The following is a 16,978-nucleotide window of genomic DNA, read 5'->3' on the forward strand; positions in this document are numbered from 1 at the left end:
CTCAGAAAGTTTCTTACTTACTTTGGATGTTCAAACTTGTCTATAAGATCAACTTTTTCCACCAGGTCTCCTCCAATTGTTCGGACTAAGTCATAGAAATCGTTCTCTGTGTAATTCTCGCGAGGTAACCAGAATGAGATGTCATTGATCACAGCAGGGTATTTGCTGAGAGGCTAACAAAATGAGAGAAGAAAAAAGAGATTGATTTGTTAGTTGGATGACAACGTTGAAGTTTTTCATGGCAAGTTTCACATGGGCTAGTTAGAAACTGCTGGCAAGACATTATTTCAGCACTTGAATTTTCAGGAACAAAATGAACTTAAAAGATAAGTCAATATTCAAAATTAGCAAATTCCATTATGAATATTTTAGTTTCTTATCACTCTCATGTGTACCATTACCATATATTATACTCACATTGGCATTAATGTTCAATTTAGTATAAAGCAATTTGAATATATCATATTTCAGTTTTCTTCCATTTGAATACTAGAGGAGAAAAGTCCCCATTTAATGAACAATCAATTCATTAACTTCTGTGATACTTTCAGGAAGCTGTTTTAATAGAGGAATAAGTAAGGGCTTGTCAAAATTGATATTTCAATTAGTAATGTCATTATTTGTTAGTATTTCTAATTATTAAGGGAGTACTTCTAATTATTAATTATATAGGGGGTTATTTTTCAAATTATGCTTCTAAGGATGTAAAAGACACAAGGGTAGCCATTCCCCCATTTTATCCCAGTTTTTCCAGTTTATTAGGGCTCACTAACTAGTTCATTATATTAGATACATATAGATATTTTTAGAAGTTACCACATTGGTTTACATGGCTTAAACATGTATGTCACAAATACATATTTATATATTACATACACACACATATAGATAGATAGCTGTGATGTTATGTAAGTCTGTAAGTTACCACCACAATAAAAAATGTTTCATTAAATAACTATGAAATCCACACAACTTAGGAAATATCTGCCAATTTGTTAGGAGAACAAGTTTATAAATGGATTTACACCAGGCCTGATATCATCATAAACCCCCTGGTGAATCACTGATTAGAAAAATATAAAACTTTTTAAAGGGCAAAACCTCTGAAGAGCCAAGTACTCCAACATAAATGATTATTCAACTTGAAATATCAATAAAGTTGTCAAAAGCATCGGTTCAGAACACACATTTCAAACGAACATAATAAAGCTACCACCCAGGTGCTCCTGAGAAAGTACCACAGCTCCTGAAAAACACCCTGTTTTCTTGGAGTCAAGATGCTGTGATAAATAATACGCGGGTTAATGTACCATTGCGAGATGGTGGCAGTTGGGTGGTTACACAGCACTTTTCCTTTTCCACCTAAGGAACGTGGAAATTCAGGGGTATTCGATAAGAGGCAGGGGTTGCCAAGAATTAGCATGTAATCACCTCTTCGATGACAGACACGGGAGGAGGGACCCGACTGGGCACTGGTGTCAGGAACCCGAGAACAGCGGTCAACGTGATAGTGCAGTCAGCCAGAGTACAGGCCCCAAGACGTTAAAAAATACATGGTATATGTTATGGTAAATACATAAAAACCAAGGAGAAAAACCCAGACCATTGTACTGCAAACCTAGTTCAAGCTAACAAGTGGGAACAAGTTTAAAGTAATGGTGACTGGTTCCTTGTGAACTTGCAAGCAGGGTCGAACCGGAGGCCTTTCACAGCTCCTGAAACTTCCTCTCTCTCACTTCTCCTCTTCTTGCACGTGAATATCTTTTCATCGTTTTTTTTTTTTTTTTTTTTTATCCCCAGTGAAAGCATGTGGGAAGCAAACTCTCAGAACCGACACGGCTGAAATCTCCACTAGTGAATCATCCGGCAAAGCACAAAATTGTAGGTTTACCGTTGTCTCCCCTCAGCGCTTGGAAAATACTTCTCTGTACCCGTTAGCAATGAGGACAAGTCTGCTGTCGGTCGGAGCTGCTTCTGCGCAGGGAGTCTGTCATTTCTCCCTGGCAGGGTGGAAGGGCTTCACCTTTATCCTGGCAGCTCTGATGAGGCCGGGCCTGCATTCATCTTGGGGTATATTCTGCCCGGGACTCAGCGTGTGCTTTCACTCAGAGGCTTCATGTTCTCATCCAAGTAGGAAAATTCCAGCCACGACTCCTCTATCCTCTTCTTCTAGGACCGCAAGTCTCCATGTTGTGGGGCTTCTCAGTCTATCTTCCACTTCTCTTACCTGATGGATTTTCGGGTTTTAATCTTTACGTATTTGTGCTGTATTCTGGGTGAATTCTTCAGTAACAGCTTCTATTTACTAATTCTCCCTTCAGCTGAGTCTAGTCTCATCTGTTTTTTTTTCTTCTTCTCTATTTCAGTGAATCTATTACTCATTTCTGATATTTCTAATTGTTTTCTTCCATATCTACTTACACTTCATTTTTGCCTGTTTTTGCCTCTTATTCAGAATTTCCTGTTCTTCTTCTTCTTCTTCTTCTTCTTCTTCTTGTTTTTATGGTTGTTATTCTTCCACTGATCTCTTTGAGGACATTAGGCATTTTTTTTTTTTTTAAAGAATGCCTCTTGCTTTTACTTTACTCTCCAGTGACTCAGATTCTGAGTGTGGATTTGGTTGCTGACACGCTCAGGTCAGAGTTCTTCACGTGGTTTGGGGTGAGTGTCTGCAGGCCCATCTGGGATGGGAATAACTGCAGTGTTCTCTCACTCACCACCCCTCCTTGGTCAGAGGTTTTTGTGGTACCTCCCTCCCCTTGTGCTCCTGGCCCAGATCTAGTTAGTGGTGGCATCTGGGTTCCTGCCCGATGGTGACAGGGCTGATGATGCCATGGCGGTGACTCATCTCAGCTCCTGATGAAGAGGGCAACTCTCTTCCTGGGCTCAAAGCTCCTATGAGCTAGAGGTCACAGCAGGCAGCAGTTTGAAGCAGTGGTGGCTGCCCCCCTTCTAGAGGAGGGGACCGCCTGCCCCTACTTTCCAGCAGAGATCATGCTCTGGACCAGCACATCCTGCCCCCTCCCCGACCAGAGCCAATCACTGTTTCCCCTGCCTAGGAACCTGCAGCCCACAGAGTCTTTGGCCTCACTCTCTGCTCTGTCTTTGTGTTTGTCTCTTGTGCATGGATAAATATCTTTTTAGGGGGAAGAGGGGAAGGCATGGTTCTGGCTTTTTCACGTCCTCTTTTTATCTATCATGGCTGTGTGTTCGGAGACGGTAACGAGCAGTTTACAAAGCAACAACGACCTGACTCTAAATTTCCTTACACGATGGTTCTTACCTTCATGGGGGAGGGACACAGATGTCTCTGAGAATATGAGGAAAGATTCAAATTCTTGTTCCAGAAAAGTACATACTTTCACAAACACTGATTTTTCCATAGAACATCTGGGATTCACAAACCTAGTAAAAGTCATTCAAGGAGTCAGAATAAGGACTGCCCCCCATCCCTGATCCATATTCAAAATTGTGTCATGAGTTCAAATACAGACAATTGAGATTATGGTACTAAGAGAGTTAAAAATATCAGAATCATCCTTTACTAACATAATAAATACATGTATGTGTGTCTCCTTTATATGCATACATATAAAGGATGTATGTTTTATGATAATAGAAAGCATACATGAAGGCATCATCGTTTGTCTTGTGGTAGCTACTTGAGATGTAGTCGTACTTATATCATACATTTAAACCTCTGCTTTTTATGGGCTGGACTAAGAGAGCCCTTACTGCCACCGCCTGGGACAATGCTGAAGGGCCATCCTCGCTTCAGAGCTCCCCGGGGGTTGGCCAAGGCCTCTGCTGTCAATGCCTCACAGCCCAACCTCCCCTCCCCCTCTGCCTAATCCTGCTCTCCTCTCCCTTCCCCCTCCATAGGCGTGGACCCTGACAGCACCTGGTTAGAAGCTTCCAGAAGGCTAACCTCTGTCTGAGAGTCTGCTCTCCAGGGAACCTAACCTGTGACTCCAAGACAGAAGCAAAATGTCAGCAACCAGTTGATGAAAGAATTTAGTGCATCCACGGGGACGGCACGCCTCGAGGATCAGGTGCTCAGAGTGAGGCCCATCTGGATGGGCACAGGGGTCCCTCTCACCAGCTGTGTGACGTGGTGCCTGCAGCCTCGCCTGAAGCCCCCTCAGCCGCTTGTGATCCCCCCCGGAGGACTTGGGAGGCCCGTGAGGGGCTGCACAGACCACCCCCTCCTCGCCTCCTGGTCTCCCCTGCAAGCTGCAGGGCAGGAAACCTCTCAGGCACGGTCTAGACCCGGCTCTTCAGCAGCAGGGCATTCCACAACTGGTGGTGTCATCAGCTACCCTGTTACAGATTGAGTTGTGTCCCCCCAAGAAGATACCCTGGAGCCCGAACCCCCAGTAACTTAGAATGTAACCTTACTTGGAGAAAAAGTCTTTACAGAGACACTCAAGTTAAAATGAGGTCACTTGGGGTGGCATCCTTAGAAAAGGGGAAATTCGGGCACAGAGACGTGCGTGCAAGGAGGCCTCACGCAGGGAAGCCGGACACAGGGGCGACGCGTCTGCAGGACAAGGATGCCCCGCGTGGCCAGAGCTGGGGTGGGGGCTGGGAGCGGGTCCTGCCCCCAAGCTCAGAGGAGCCGGCCCTGCTGCACCTGGGCCTCGGGCCTCAGCCCCCAGGACCAGGGGAGAATGGGTCTGCTGAGACCCCTCTGGGGCAGCGTACCCTTCTGGGTGTGGGGGAAGGGCCAGGGGGAGCTGGCGCCTCCACCGTCTGTGGAAGAACAGCTGTCGAATCTCAAGGTGGCTTCGCTGGAGCTTTGAGCCAAGCGTCAGGCCTTGGTCTTGGCCTTGCAGGTGTGTTCACTCGTCTGAGGAAAACCTGCCTCACGGTTTCCTCGCCTATACAACGGAGACGGTGTCTACTTGAGCAAACTGCAGTGAAGATGCCATGAAATAACACTCATGAGGCACATCCTTAATGGTTTTCTAGCCAAAACAGATTCGGACAGTTCAACAGATGCATGATTTTGACAGCTGTCCGAGACCCGGGTACCGAAGCGACCAGGGTGGGGAAGGAGCTAGTCGAAAAAATGAGATTTGGGTTTAATGGTGCCCGTCCTAGCTGGCCCCTTGCTCTGGGCTCACCCCTCCGGATCTGTAAGATACAAACGTCTCCATGCACCTTCTAAGCTGCAGACGTCACAGGTGCCCTTCCTATCATCCATGATAAAGCCCACGTGCTCCAGTTCTGTACCTGCTCAGGACATTCCCAAGGAAGGTAACCTTACACTGCCGTCGGTGATGCAGCCTAGTGCGCCCGAGCTTTGACTCCAAGGAAGTTGTTGCTACATCAGCGCCTCCCTCTTAACCGACACGCCCGTCTCTTTTCTAACGTTGCTGACGGAGGATACAGGTTACCCGCCAATAGGCAGGTTTTCTGGACGATCCGCCATTATTCCGTCTCTGGCTTCTTCCCTTTACACAAAGCTATTAGAATTTTTTTTTTTTGGTGGTGGTTTAAACATGATTTCAACAGTCGTTCTAACAGGGAAGGGTCCGCTTCCCCGTCAAGCTCTCCACAGAGTTCTGGAAACACCAAGGTGACTTCCACTCAGCTTTTAGCCACAGCTAAGTGTGGCCAAAGGCTGACTCTGCAGCCGCTCCAGGCTATGCGTCTCCTCCGAGACCACACACCTGCGCCTTGGTTTTCATGGTGATTATGTTACTGGCAGCTGCCACCCGTGGGTGCGGTGGGCCAGGGACACGCTGGCACTTTCCGCAGGTCGTCCCACTAACACACAGAGTGCTCCTGTGACACGGCCACTCTTACTGTTCCCACCGTGTCCACGAGGAAACTGTGGCTTACAGACCTTAGCTGAAGCGCTCAAGGTCAAAGAGCCCCTAAGCAGCAGAGCCAAGGTCAAGCGCAGGGCCAGGCTGTGCTCTTAACCCCACGCTGTGAGGCCTCCATTTAAAACAAGGGGCTCAGGGGAAACAGCTCAGCTTCTAGTGCTGTTTCCGGAAGAAGTCTATCCAGCGCCATTAAAAACTGTGTAAATAAGACCAAATCTAATATGTATCCCTCTGGTGCCTTCCATGACATTTCCTTGGCAAATGACTCATTTATCTTTTCGATTAATTATCTTGACTCATAAGCACTTCCAGTCTGTTTACCATCTATGTGCTTGTGTTCTTAACTAAATGAACTTAAAAATCAGTTTTTCCTATAAAAATACTATGCAATACCAGTTACTCTCCTTACAGCCCTTACTTATTCCATCTACTTATTTTGTAATAAAAACTGCTTCTTGGGCTTTGCTGGTGGCGCAGTGGTTGGGAGTCCGCCTGCCGATGCAGGGGACGCGGGTTCGTGCCCCGGTCCGGGAAGATCCCACATGCCGTGGAGCGGCTGGGCCCGTGAGCCATGGCCTCTGAGCCCGCGCGTCTGGAGCCTGTGCTCCGCAAGGGGAGAGGCCGCAACAGTGAGAGGCCCGCGTACCGCAAAAAAAAAATTAACCTGGAGAACTTAAGACAGCTGATTCCCAGCGGCACCCCGTAATGCCAAAGAATTAGCCCCTGGGGGCGGGTGATGGGGGTAGACCCCACCCTGTGTCTGTGTCTAAAGCTTTGTTCTCCATCCTGCTGGTGACAGAAGGGCCCAGGGGAGGTGCATTGGGCAAATGACTTCCGAAAACATCTACTGACTTGGTTTTTCCAGAAAACAGTCTAATATCAACTCTCAGTCATAGGGTAGAAATGGATATGGAACAGAAAGCTAACTGCAACCACCTAAATTTTTAAGACAAAACATGGCAGCTGCCCCGGGCAAGGCGTGGGAGCAGGGGGATGGGACGGGGTAGAGGGGAGCCCTCGAGACGCAAAGCGCTGGTGATCATAGCTGGGCGGTAGCTTCTTGGGTATCCATTGTGTTATTATACTTCCTAAGTAAACATTATTTTCCAAGTTTTAGATAATGAGAAAATTAAAGAAAAAAATGGTATCAATATTTACTCATTTACCCGGAGGAATTATGCCACAGAGGGAAACAATGGCCACAGCTTATGCATTCATATTTTTTAAATTGTTCTTTCTCTATTTAAAATAAAATTCCACCTGTTAATATTAGATTCTATTTCAGTAACAAAAACAGTGAGTTCAACTTCCTCCCGTTAGGGAGAAATGTGAAGCATTATTTTATTTTGCACCAAATCCACATGAGTCCAACAAAGTTTACCACACAGTTCACAGAGGCCAGGTGTGATCAATGCCTCACTTCAAGGTAAACGGAAGGTGAACACGGGGCTCTGATGGAGAAGTCCCCATGCCCTACTCAGGTGGCAGCTGGCAGAAGAAGGTGCACTCAATTGGAGCCAGGGGACAAGACGGCCAGTGTTCACCAGCCGCCCACTCGGGCTAATCAGACCCCGGCCCTGCCACCAACGAGCTCACAGGCTCGAGGGAAGGCGGCTGTGAAAAGCGGTCCCTGCCCTGGAACAGAGGGGCTGACACAGCCTCTGTGTAAATACGGCTCGAAGCCTGAGTGGGGTCACCAGACTGCCCTCCCATTCCCGGAGGAAGTCACACTTCCCATCCAGTAAGTAAAAGTCCCAGTAAGAGAAGCTCATTAAAGTAAGAAAACATGGAGTGCATACTAAGGAGTTTTGGGCCATCTGTCTGGTCAAAGGCCAAACCTGACAAGGAGAGAGATGGGCAGTGAGTAATTTCTGGGGAAGAAGCGGCCATAGGACGCCCACAGAGCTCCAGTCTGCTTCTCTCTGGTGGACGCACTGCCAGCTCTCCGGGACCAAGTTTCCACATCTGCAGAAGAAAGCGCTGAGCACCCCACACTGTCGTCCCATCAAAACTGTCCCCGGGACGCCACGAGGGGCAACTCCACCAGAGAGGTGCTGGGTTTAACCAAATGAGGCAGGGGGACCGGCCCATCCTCTTCAGATTGGGTCTCCCCAAAATTTAAACTACAAGGACCAAGTTCAACCCAAGTGTTCCACCCCACTGGTTACCCGAGCCGTGTGTCTCACCTCCACTCAAATCACAACTCCTTTCACTTGAAGTGACCCTGGGTTTCCTGCCAGTTTAAAATTTGAACTATTCAGACTTGGAAAAACAAGCTTTTCGGAGTTCCATCAAATAAACTTCATGCAAGATCGCTGAGGCTACGAGGAGGCAAAATCGTCACTCAGGAGGTACCATTCCAAGGTCATTAATGATGGATTTCCCTTACGCACAGTGAACAGGATATTTCCACACACTGGCTCAGCCACGAAGGCAACTTCTGGGATTCCTTCTCTTCTCCCTAAACCACCACATGTGCTGGTTGCCTGTACACAACGTAAGGTTCTCACGTTCACGCAACCATCTTCACAGCAGGTCAGACAGGCCATGTCATCCGGGCGAGGCGGATGGGGAAACAGAGGCGCAGCAGCTGTTGTGCTCACGGGCGCACACGTAACAAGTAACGAGTGACCGCAGAGGTGTGGTCTGAACACAGGTGCGTGTGGCCCCAAACCTCCGATTCGCCATTAAGTCACACCTCCCCACCAGGGCCCCTTGTGAGGCCCCCTGAATGTGGAGAACGCACGACGGCCGCTCCCCCTTCCCCACGTCTCCCAGGAGCCCCTGCCCCTGTGTGAGCTGCGGCTCTACATGCTCCAGGCTCCTAGACGCCTCTGTGCGACAGGAGCCTTACATCACCGAACTGTCATGAAGATTAAATAGGATAATATATATTAAAAGCCCTTATAAATTACAAAACACCATAGAAGGTAAGATATGATTAATCATCCCTTTCTTTTTGTTTTGTGAGCTTTTTTTTTTTTTTTTTTTTTTTTGGTACGCGGGCCTCTCACTGCTGTGGCCTCTCCCATTGCGGAGCACAGGCTCCGGACGCGCAGGCCCAGCGGCCATGGCTCACAGGCCCAACCTCTCCGCGGCATGTGGGATCTTCCCAGACCAGGGCACGAACCCGTGTCCCCTGCATTGGCAGGCAGACTCTCAATCGCTGCGCCACCAGGGAAGCCCTGTTTTGTGAGCTTTTTAAAAACAATTCATCAGATGAACAACCTAAAAATGTTACCGTTGAGTTAGGGTTCACCGCGTGCCAGGCACGGTGACCTCCTGCATCTTCAGATGAAGCCTATGGGGCGATCGCTCAGCTGGGACATCCCAGCTCTGCCACTTACTAGTTTTGGTGACTTGGGCGGTTCCTTTAGCTCTTGGTCCCCCATTTTCAAAAGCTATACTTCCACTGACTAAGAGAAAATCTAATGGGACAGTTACTACATATTTAGTGTTAGGGGTAAAAGAGGAATGTGACGGGGCTGTTAGTCTCTTCTGGTACCCAAACCCCGATCAGCAGATTATCTGCTGGGCATATGTTCTCAGAGGCAGGGATGGAGCTGAGTGAATGCTGGCACGCCCAGCCTATCCTGCATCAGCCAATGCACGTCCTCGCGCAGGGTGACACCAGGTACAGCCTGCAGAGAGGACGGCCCAGGCCGTGACCTCATTACCTGTGGAGCCCGTGCTCTGGCCCAGGGGTTCTCACTCTGGCTGGCTGGTACCGGAGCCCCTCACGAACAGAACCGACATCCCTGGTGGCACCACCGGGCATCAGTCTCTTTTCAGAACTCCCCAGGGGATGCCATGCACAGAGAGCATCGGGAACCACTGCTCTAGCCTCATGCACTGGAGGAGGACAGTTTTTCACTCTGTAAAAGGACACTGGCCACACACGCATCCCTCTTCACTGTGGCTTTTGCGTAGCTCTGTCAACTTCAAATATAGGGTGCTGTCAGAGATGGCTGTCGTCTTAATTGGGGAATAAGAGGCCAGTAAGTGCTTTCAGGCCGCCCTCTGCCCCCACTACCTCCAAAACCAGAGTTTCACGTGTCTGCCAATGTGTTATCTCATAATTCACATTCAATCGTACCTCATTATCAGAACATATTAAAAACATACATCACCTCACTTAACAACCTTATGAGATAAATATTATTGCCCCCCTTTGAAAAATGAAAATACTGAGGCTCAAAGAGTTAAGTAATGGGCTCAAGGTCACAATCACCAAGACCTGAACATGGGCAGCCCACGTGCAGAGCTGTGAACTTGAAGCAGCAGGGGTGCTGGGCCTCAGGGATGTTACAGGTGCTCTCTTGAGAAAGGTTCCAAGGTAATATCTGTGGGGAGCTGGGGCTTGAAGGGGCAACTCAGAGGCCAAGTCCTCACTAGCTTCTGATTGTAGATCCTCACCCGTCTCACTGCCTCTTGCTTATTACCCACAATTCCAAATTAATCTGATAAGAAACCAACGTAATTTGCTGAGAGAGTGGATCCTAAAAGTTCTCATCACGAGGAAAAGAATTTTTTTCTTCTTCTTTTTTGTATCTATATGATGGATGTTAACTAAACTTATCGTGGCAACCAGTTCACAACATATGTAAGTCAAGTCATGACGCTGTACACCTTAAACTTGTACCATGCTCTATGTCAATTACATCCCGGTAAAACTGAAAAATAATAATTTATTCATTCTATAGGAAAAATACTGGGATCACAGCCATCAAGACCCATTCAAACAATAAATGGATGCCTATACTCCAACTCTCAAACAAAAATAAATAAAAATAAAAGGGTTCCATGGTCAAATAAGTTAGGGAAATGCTAGTTTCAGGTTTCTTACAGTAAGACATCTCAGAACCTTTAAAACACTAACAGGCTTTATGAATCTCCAAGTAACGGAAGCCATGTCCCCAGATTTAGTCATAAAATCTTCTTTTGCCAGAAACACAGTATGGATCGTGTGGATGTAGAAAGGACAGGATCTGGAGCCACATGGATGGAAACTGAAAATTATGGGTTGAGCAGTACAGGTTCTCTAAACCAAGTAAACGTTTACAAACTTTATACTTTTGGAAAATATTTCATTTACAGGAATCTACTCACCTTTTCCTCATGCACCTGAAATCTCCTCAATTAAAATAAATCCTGTTGTTTTATCTCTATTTATCTGAAATGCTACTAACCACCACTCCACAATGCCTCTACAACAGGAAGACAATCGAAAATAATCTTACACGTAGGGATATTCTGATACTTACTGTTTTACATATTCAGTTCAACTGACCTTTGTGAAATAGAAACCACTGCGTTCCCATTCTATAGATGAAGAAAATGAAGGCCAAAGAGGTGAAATGAATTGACAAAAGTCAAAGAACACCAAGTAGGTGCCAGAACATTAACCCACTTTTTTCACAGAAGCACATCCTCAAGTGCTGCCTGATGCTAAGGTCCTGATGGAACACTAATGATGTCTGGTACGGTTTTTACTTGCATTGTTACAGGTTTTTAAATGCATTTTGTTTCAGTCATTTGAAGATTAGTCCTCTCGCTAAGTTATACAGCTCCCGGTTAACCACACATTTTGATTAACCCCATTCCTCAACCGTGGTGGTTTACAGAGAAGATATTATAGCGAGGCTTCTAAATAACACGGCTGAGTCTCGTTATGATTACTAGGGCTTTAGTACATCAAGGAGCCAATCCTAAGGACCAACAGCCTTTAAAAAAAAATACAGGTGGTTTTTTTGTAGTGAAGTAGATGGACCTAGAGTCTGTCATACAGAGTGAAGTGAAGTATTCCCTTTGCTTCTATCCTCTGAAAGAGGCTGTAGAGAATTCATATAATTTCTCCTTAAATGTTTGATAGAATTCACCAGTGAACTCATCTGGCCCTGGTGCTTTCTGTTTTGGAAGGTTATTAATTATTGATTCAATTGCTTTAATTGATATAGACCTATTCAGATAGTCTACTTCTTGTGTGACTTTTGGCTGGAAAGAGAAAAACAAATACCGTATGCTAAGACATATATATGGAATCTAAAAAAAAAAAATGGTCATGAAGAACCTAGGGGTAAGACAGGAATAAAGACACAGACCTACTAGAGAATGGATCTGAGGACATGGGGAGGGGGAAGGGTAAGCTGTGACAGGGCGAGAGAGTGGCATGGACATATATACACGACCAAACGTAAAATAGATGGCTAGTGGGAAGTAGCCGCATAGCACAGGGAGATCAGCTCGGTGCTCTGTGACCACCTAGAGGGGTGGGATAGGGAGGGTGGGAGGGAGATGCAAGAGGGAAGAGATATGGGGACATATGTATATGTATAACTGATTCACTTTGTTATGAAGCAGAAACTAACACACCATTATAAAGCAATTATACTCCAATAAAGATGTTCAAATTTTTTTTAAAAAAGAAAAACGTACACGTGGTTTTTATTTTTAATCTACAAAAAAGTAAATATTCATTTTCTTCACAAAACTCTGCTTTCTTTTTATACAGAGTTATTCCTAAAGATCTCTGGCACCATGGTTTGGAATGAGAAAGAATACTGGAAGAGGGCTATTCCAATAATAAAAACAAGGCATTTTCATTCCTTCTGCTGCCCCTTGTCATTTAGCTTCCATGTAACCTAATTCTTATTCCGATCAGAGGAGAAGGAACTGAAACCAGGATTTTATTAACCCCATCGATATGTACCCGCGCTCAGGCACACGCACAAACAGTCCTCTGCTTCTAATTAGGCAGTTTACACGTGAGCCTCCCTAGCCGCGCTCCACGCAAATGATGAATAAAGGAGCTTTTGTTTTCAGAGATTTATTTCAAACACCTCTTCATTAAATGCTACTTGGAGGCAGATACATATCTATGGAAGGTTAAAAAAAATGCTGATAAAATAACCATCAAGGAAACATGTCAATGCAGAACCTAAGATGGTCCTTCTCCAAAGGACACACTTGAGACACACACACACACACACACACACACACACCCTAGGGAGGAAGGAGAAATTTATTACAAAAAGGCCTTGAAAATCTCTTTTAAAATATGACATTCCTATGCAGAGAGTAATAAGCACTTGAAGATGCGGCTGGAAAATGGTGGCTGCTTGTTTGCTTGTTTGTTTTGATGGTGGGAGTGTTTGGGGGTAGGGGGTGATGCCCAATTCTACCAGAGGGTCTGGTGAATTCTGCTGTTTCTGCCTTACAGCTCGAACGATGGGCTTATGAACGTAAAGGAAGCGGAAACCGGAATTCTGATTCGGCGTGGCATCCACAGCCAGACAGCAGGGAGCTGACCGCTTCTCTCCCCACTCCCCTGGGCCCCCTGTACACACTCAGGGGCCGAAGGGGTGAGGCCAAGATGGTGCTGCTCCAAAACAGAAATAGAGAGGCTCCTGGAAAACCCATCTTCCTGCATCTGAACTCCACAACAAACTGGATGAATAAGCTATTGAACCCTGAGGCAGAAGCAATAATTTCCTCAAAAGGCCTCACATTTAGGGACACAAAAGAGAACCCATCCAACACAGGCATCCCCAGTGGAAACAGCCACCTGCCTGTGCGAAGGGCAGGCCGGGCTGTGGGGTCATCGTGTGCCCTCCTTCAGGGTAGGAACCAGGATGCCAGCACTCAGACCCAGCTCCAGAGCCAGTGGCCATGGGCCAATTATGTGTCCTTTCTGGGTCTTGGTTTCCTCATCTGTAAAATGGGGATATTAACAATATATGTGTAATACGTTTTTATGTAAAGTGCTTACCACAGTGTCTGGAAGCATGACAGAGAGATCTGTTAAACAAACAAACAAACAAGTCTATCTGTAAATACAGGAGAGAATGAGCTGGTTTCTGATACTGAACAATCTGATTTATTAATAATTTAGCTGGCATCCGTGTTTCAGAGGGAGGGTTTAAGTTGTCATACAAATGAAATCCCTTAGAAGTAGAGCCGTCTACATTTTACAAATGGGGAAACTGAGGCACCCAGAGGGCACACAGAAGCGTGTATGCTTCTAGGGCAAGGCCTGCCTCAGGCTTCTCATCCAGCGGCACCCACCACGGGCGCTGGATAAACACTGTGGCCCAACTGATTCTCCCGAGGTCTGAGACTTCACTGGGAACGTAACCTCGCTAGAAATGCTTTTTATTCTAACTTCATCCCTTTGACAGATTCTGATTGCTAAGATAGAACTGTGATATATTTGGCATGCTGAACCATTCTGTTTCTACAATGGCTTTTTTTGAGCATGGGGATTATGTACCAGGCACGGGGAACACTCATTCGTTGGTGAGATGTTTGTTTAGAGCGTCTAGGGATGAACGTATGAAGGCTGGAAAACACCACGCTGGGCAGCACATTTACTTCTTAAAGCCCATTAGGCCTTGCTGAGCCACCGTTCACATGCCGCACACGTCCCTAAGTGTGCTTCACTGGTTACCCTGCCTTGAAAAAACACACGCCATCAAAAATAAACTAACAGGGCTTCCCTGGTGGCACAGTGGTTAAGAATCCGCCTGCCAACGCAGGGGACACGGGTTCGAGCCCTGCTAGGGGAAGATCCCACACACCGCGGCGCAACTAAGCCTGTGTGCCATAACTACTGAGCCTGTGCTCTAGAGCCCACGAGCCACAACTACGGAGCCCGTGAGCCACAGCTACTGAAGCCCGCGTGCCTAGAGCCCATGCTCCGCAACAAGAGAAGCCACCACAATGAGAAGCCCGCGCACAGCAACAAAGACCCAAGGCAGCCAAAAATAAATAAAAAATAATAAAAAATACTGACATATCACATCACAGAACCTGCAAGGTTGAGTGCCCTTGTGTCAGCAATGACATCAGAAACTTCATTATTTTATGCCTCACATTTTAACATAAAGGACCATCCTATTTTGCTAAAAGATAGTAGAAAAAAATTTTTTTAACTTTGGTGAAGGTCATTTTTTTTTCAATGGATGGAGTCTGATTAAAAGTTTGCCTTGTCGTGGAGAGTTTTACATTAGTCCACATGCACGAGCTTGGAACTGTCTGGTAGCCAAGGCCCTGCCACAGGTGATGAGACTGAACACAAGAAATTTCTGACTGTTCTAACCACCTCCCCACAAGGCAATCTCATAACGTTCAACCTGACAGCTGTATAACTTAGGACAATTCTCAGTTTCCTCATCTATAAAATGGGGATATTCTCAGTACCTTCTTTATGGTGTTATAATAAAGATTACAGAAAATTTATGAAAAGGACTTAGCATTGTCACTGTGGGTACATTAGTGCCTAAGGTACTAATGTACATTAGTACACTGTAGTAATGATACTCGCATCTGGTCCTCATGCTGATTTACAGGAGTAAATCTGGGTGGGCACCTTCCTGTGGTCACGGTAAAGGGTCCTGGGAAACGAGAGCCGGGCTCCAGCCAGGACACCTCCCAGCCGGTGTGCACAGCAGGACACCTAAGCCTGCCTGCCCCCTTCGCCCTCCCTCTCGGCATTAACTGCTGTTAATGCAGCCTCAGTTTTCACAAAGCAGCTGTCAGCTGGAGGAGGGCCCAGAGCGCAGAGCCCAACACCTTGCGCACCTGGCTGGGAGCCCACCTGTGCCATGCCTGCGTGATGCCCTGGGGACATGGTTCAACCAGAATGCTGGCTGCTACTCCAGCAGCAGTGCTGGCAGGAGAGACACATGACTGTTTTTTAAATAAAAAGCAAAATACAGCCCATATAAAGGCTTTCCACTTTTCTGCCCACTATAGCCTTCCTCCCTTCTTGTTTTCTGTTTTGTTGTGTTTTTTTTTTTTGTTTTAACTTCTTTTGCATTCATAGTCAAGAGAGCACGCACGTGTTCTGGAAAGCGCTTCTCTCCCCAGCGACGCTGGCGCCCCTGAGGCAGGAGCCATCTCAGTGCTGGGCACGAACCAGACTCTCAATAAATGGATGGTGCATAATTGATGCTGCAGATCCAGTCATGGCAGCGGCCTCTCTCCATCCTTCTGAACGGGGCAGCACTTGACGGCTGCAAAGCCATGTCCTTTTCTGGCTTCCCATCAACTCTGCCATGCTGCTGCGATTCCAAGTACTTGACTTAATAATTTTATGCACGTTGAGGGATAACTTTCCAGAACCCATGAGTAAACAACTTTCCCAATGGTTCTGTTTATCCTTTATACTAAACAAAGGTGTGTTTTGGCAAACTATGTTTTCTGCTAATTGCACATCTTGGCAGATGATTTCAACAGATAGAAACCAGCACTCCATTTGGGAGAGAGAGGGCTGCCTCGACCCAAAGGGGGAGGTCCTGTCCCTAAGAACGGCTTTCTCAACTATCACAGAATAAGTGACGGGCTCCAGCAGCACAGTGATAACTTACATCCTCGGATCACTGTCCGGTACCAGCTCTGTACACGCAGTGACTTCTCACACAAGGTCTAAGTTACTCCTGTCATTGCAAGCTAGAAGGACATCATGCCCATTTTACAGAAAAAGAAACTGGGGTTTAGAAAGAAGGAGCATCTGGCTATAGCGCCACATGGTGGACAATGCTGCTGGCCATTTGGGTATCTGGGTTTTAGATGTGCAAAGCTGGTAGCACAGGGCGACTTGGTTTCTGGTGGTGGCCTTCCTGGTAATTGGACCACAGCGTGGTAGAAACACCCTGGAGCCTCAGTTTCTTCAAGTGAACTCCACCCTTTCTTCCCACAGGTACTAAGTTATGGCAAAGAAAAAGCAGATAAAATCAAGGGCAGAAAAAAAAAAAAAAGACAAAGAAAGATAGGATGAGGACTGGATCCCCAACGGGAAGGTGGTATTTTTTTTAAATGGTATTTTATTTTTAAACAGATGTGCAGGTATATGTAAGTCTTATTTGTGTCACCTGTGAGTGACAGTGTTGCCATGGTGATTACTTGTATGTTTACAGAGAAGAAATAACCGTAGAGAAATCAATAGTGTTCGAACAAGACACACAGTGCCATTCACAGACCATCTCCATCCCTCCACACGGGATGGAGAGAATGTTCAAATGGGTAGAAGAAAACACCACCCTGGGGGAAAACCAACTTGATTCCTCTGCTGAACTCAGAGAAAAGGCATTAAAATGGCATTATTGGGCCTCCCTGGTGGCGCAGTGGTTGAGAGTCCGCCTGCC

The 16,978-nt window shown here is 46.4% G+C and overlaps 1 protein-coding gene across 8 annotated transcripts in view; it reads right to left on the reverse strand.

The window, feature by feature from the left end:
• The window catches only part of FARS2 (phenylalanyl-tRNA synthetase 2, mitochondrial), a 382,164-nt gene that overhangs the window by 137,677 nt on the left and 227,509 nt on the right, over nucleotides 1–16,978 (reverse strand). For all 8 annotated transcript variants that reach the window (XM_081245396.1, XM_081245389.1, XM_081245394.1 and 5 more), the window contains one exon: nucleotides 22–173. In XM_081245396.1, coding sequence (XP_081101522.1) covers nucleotides 22–173 — 152 coding nt within the window. The remainder of the gene's footprint in view (nucleotides 1–21; nucleotides 174–16,978) is intronic.

The sequence above is a fragment of the Mesoplodon bidens genome (assembly GCF_964165515.1).
Source record: "Mesoplodon bidens genome assembly, chromosome: 10".
In the NCBI taxonomy this organism is placed as follows: Eukaryota; Metazoa; Chordata; class Mammalia; order Artiodactyla; family Ziphiidae; genus Mesoplodon; species Mesoplodon bidens.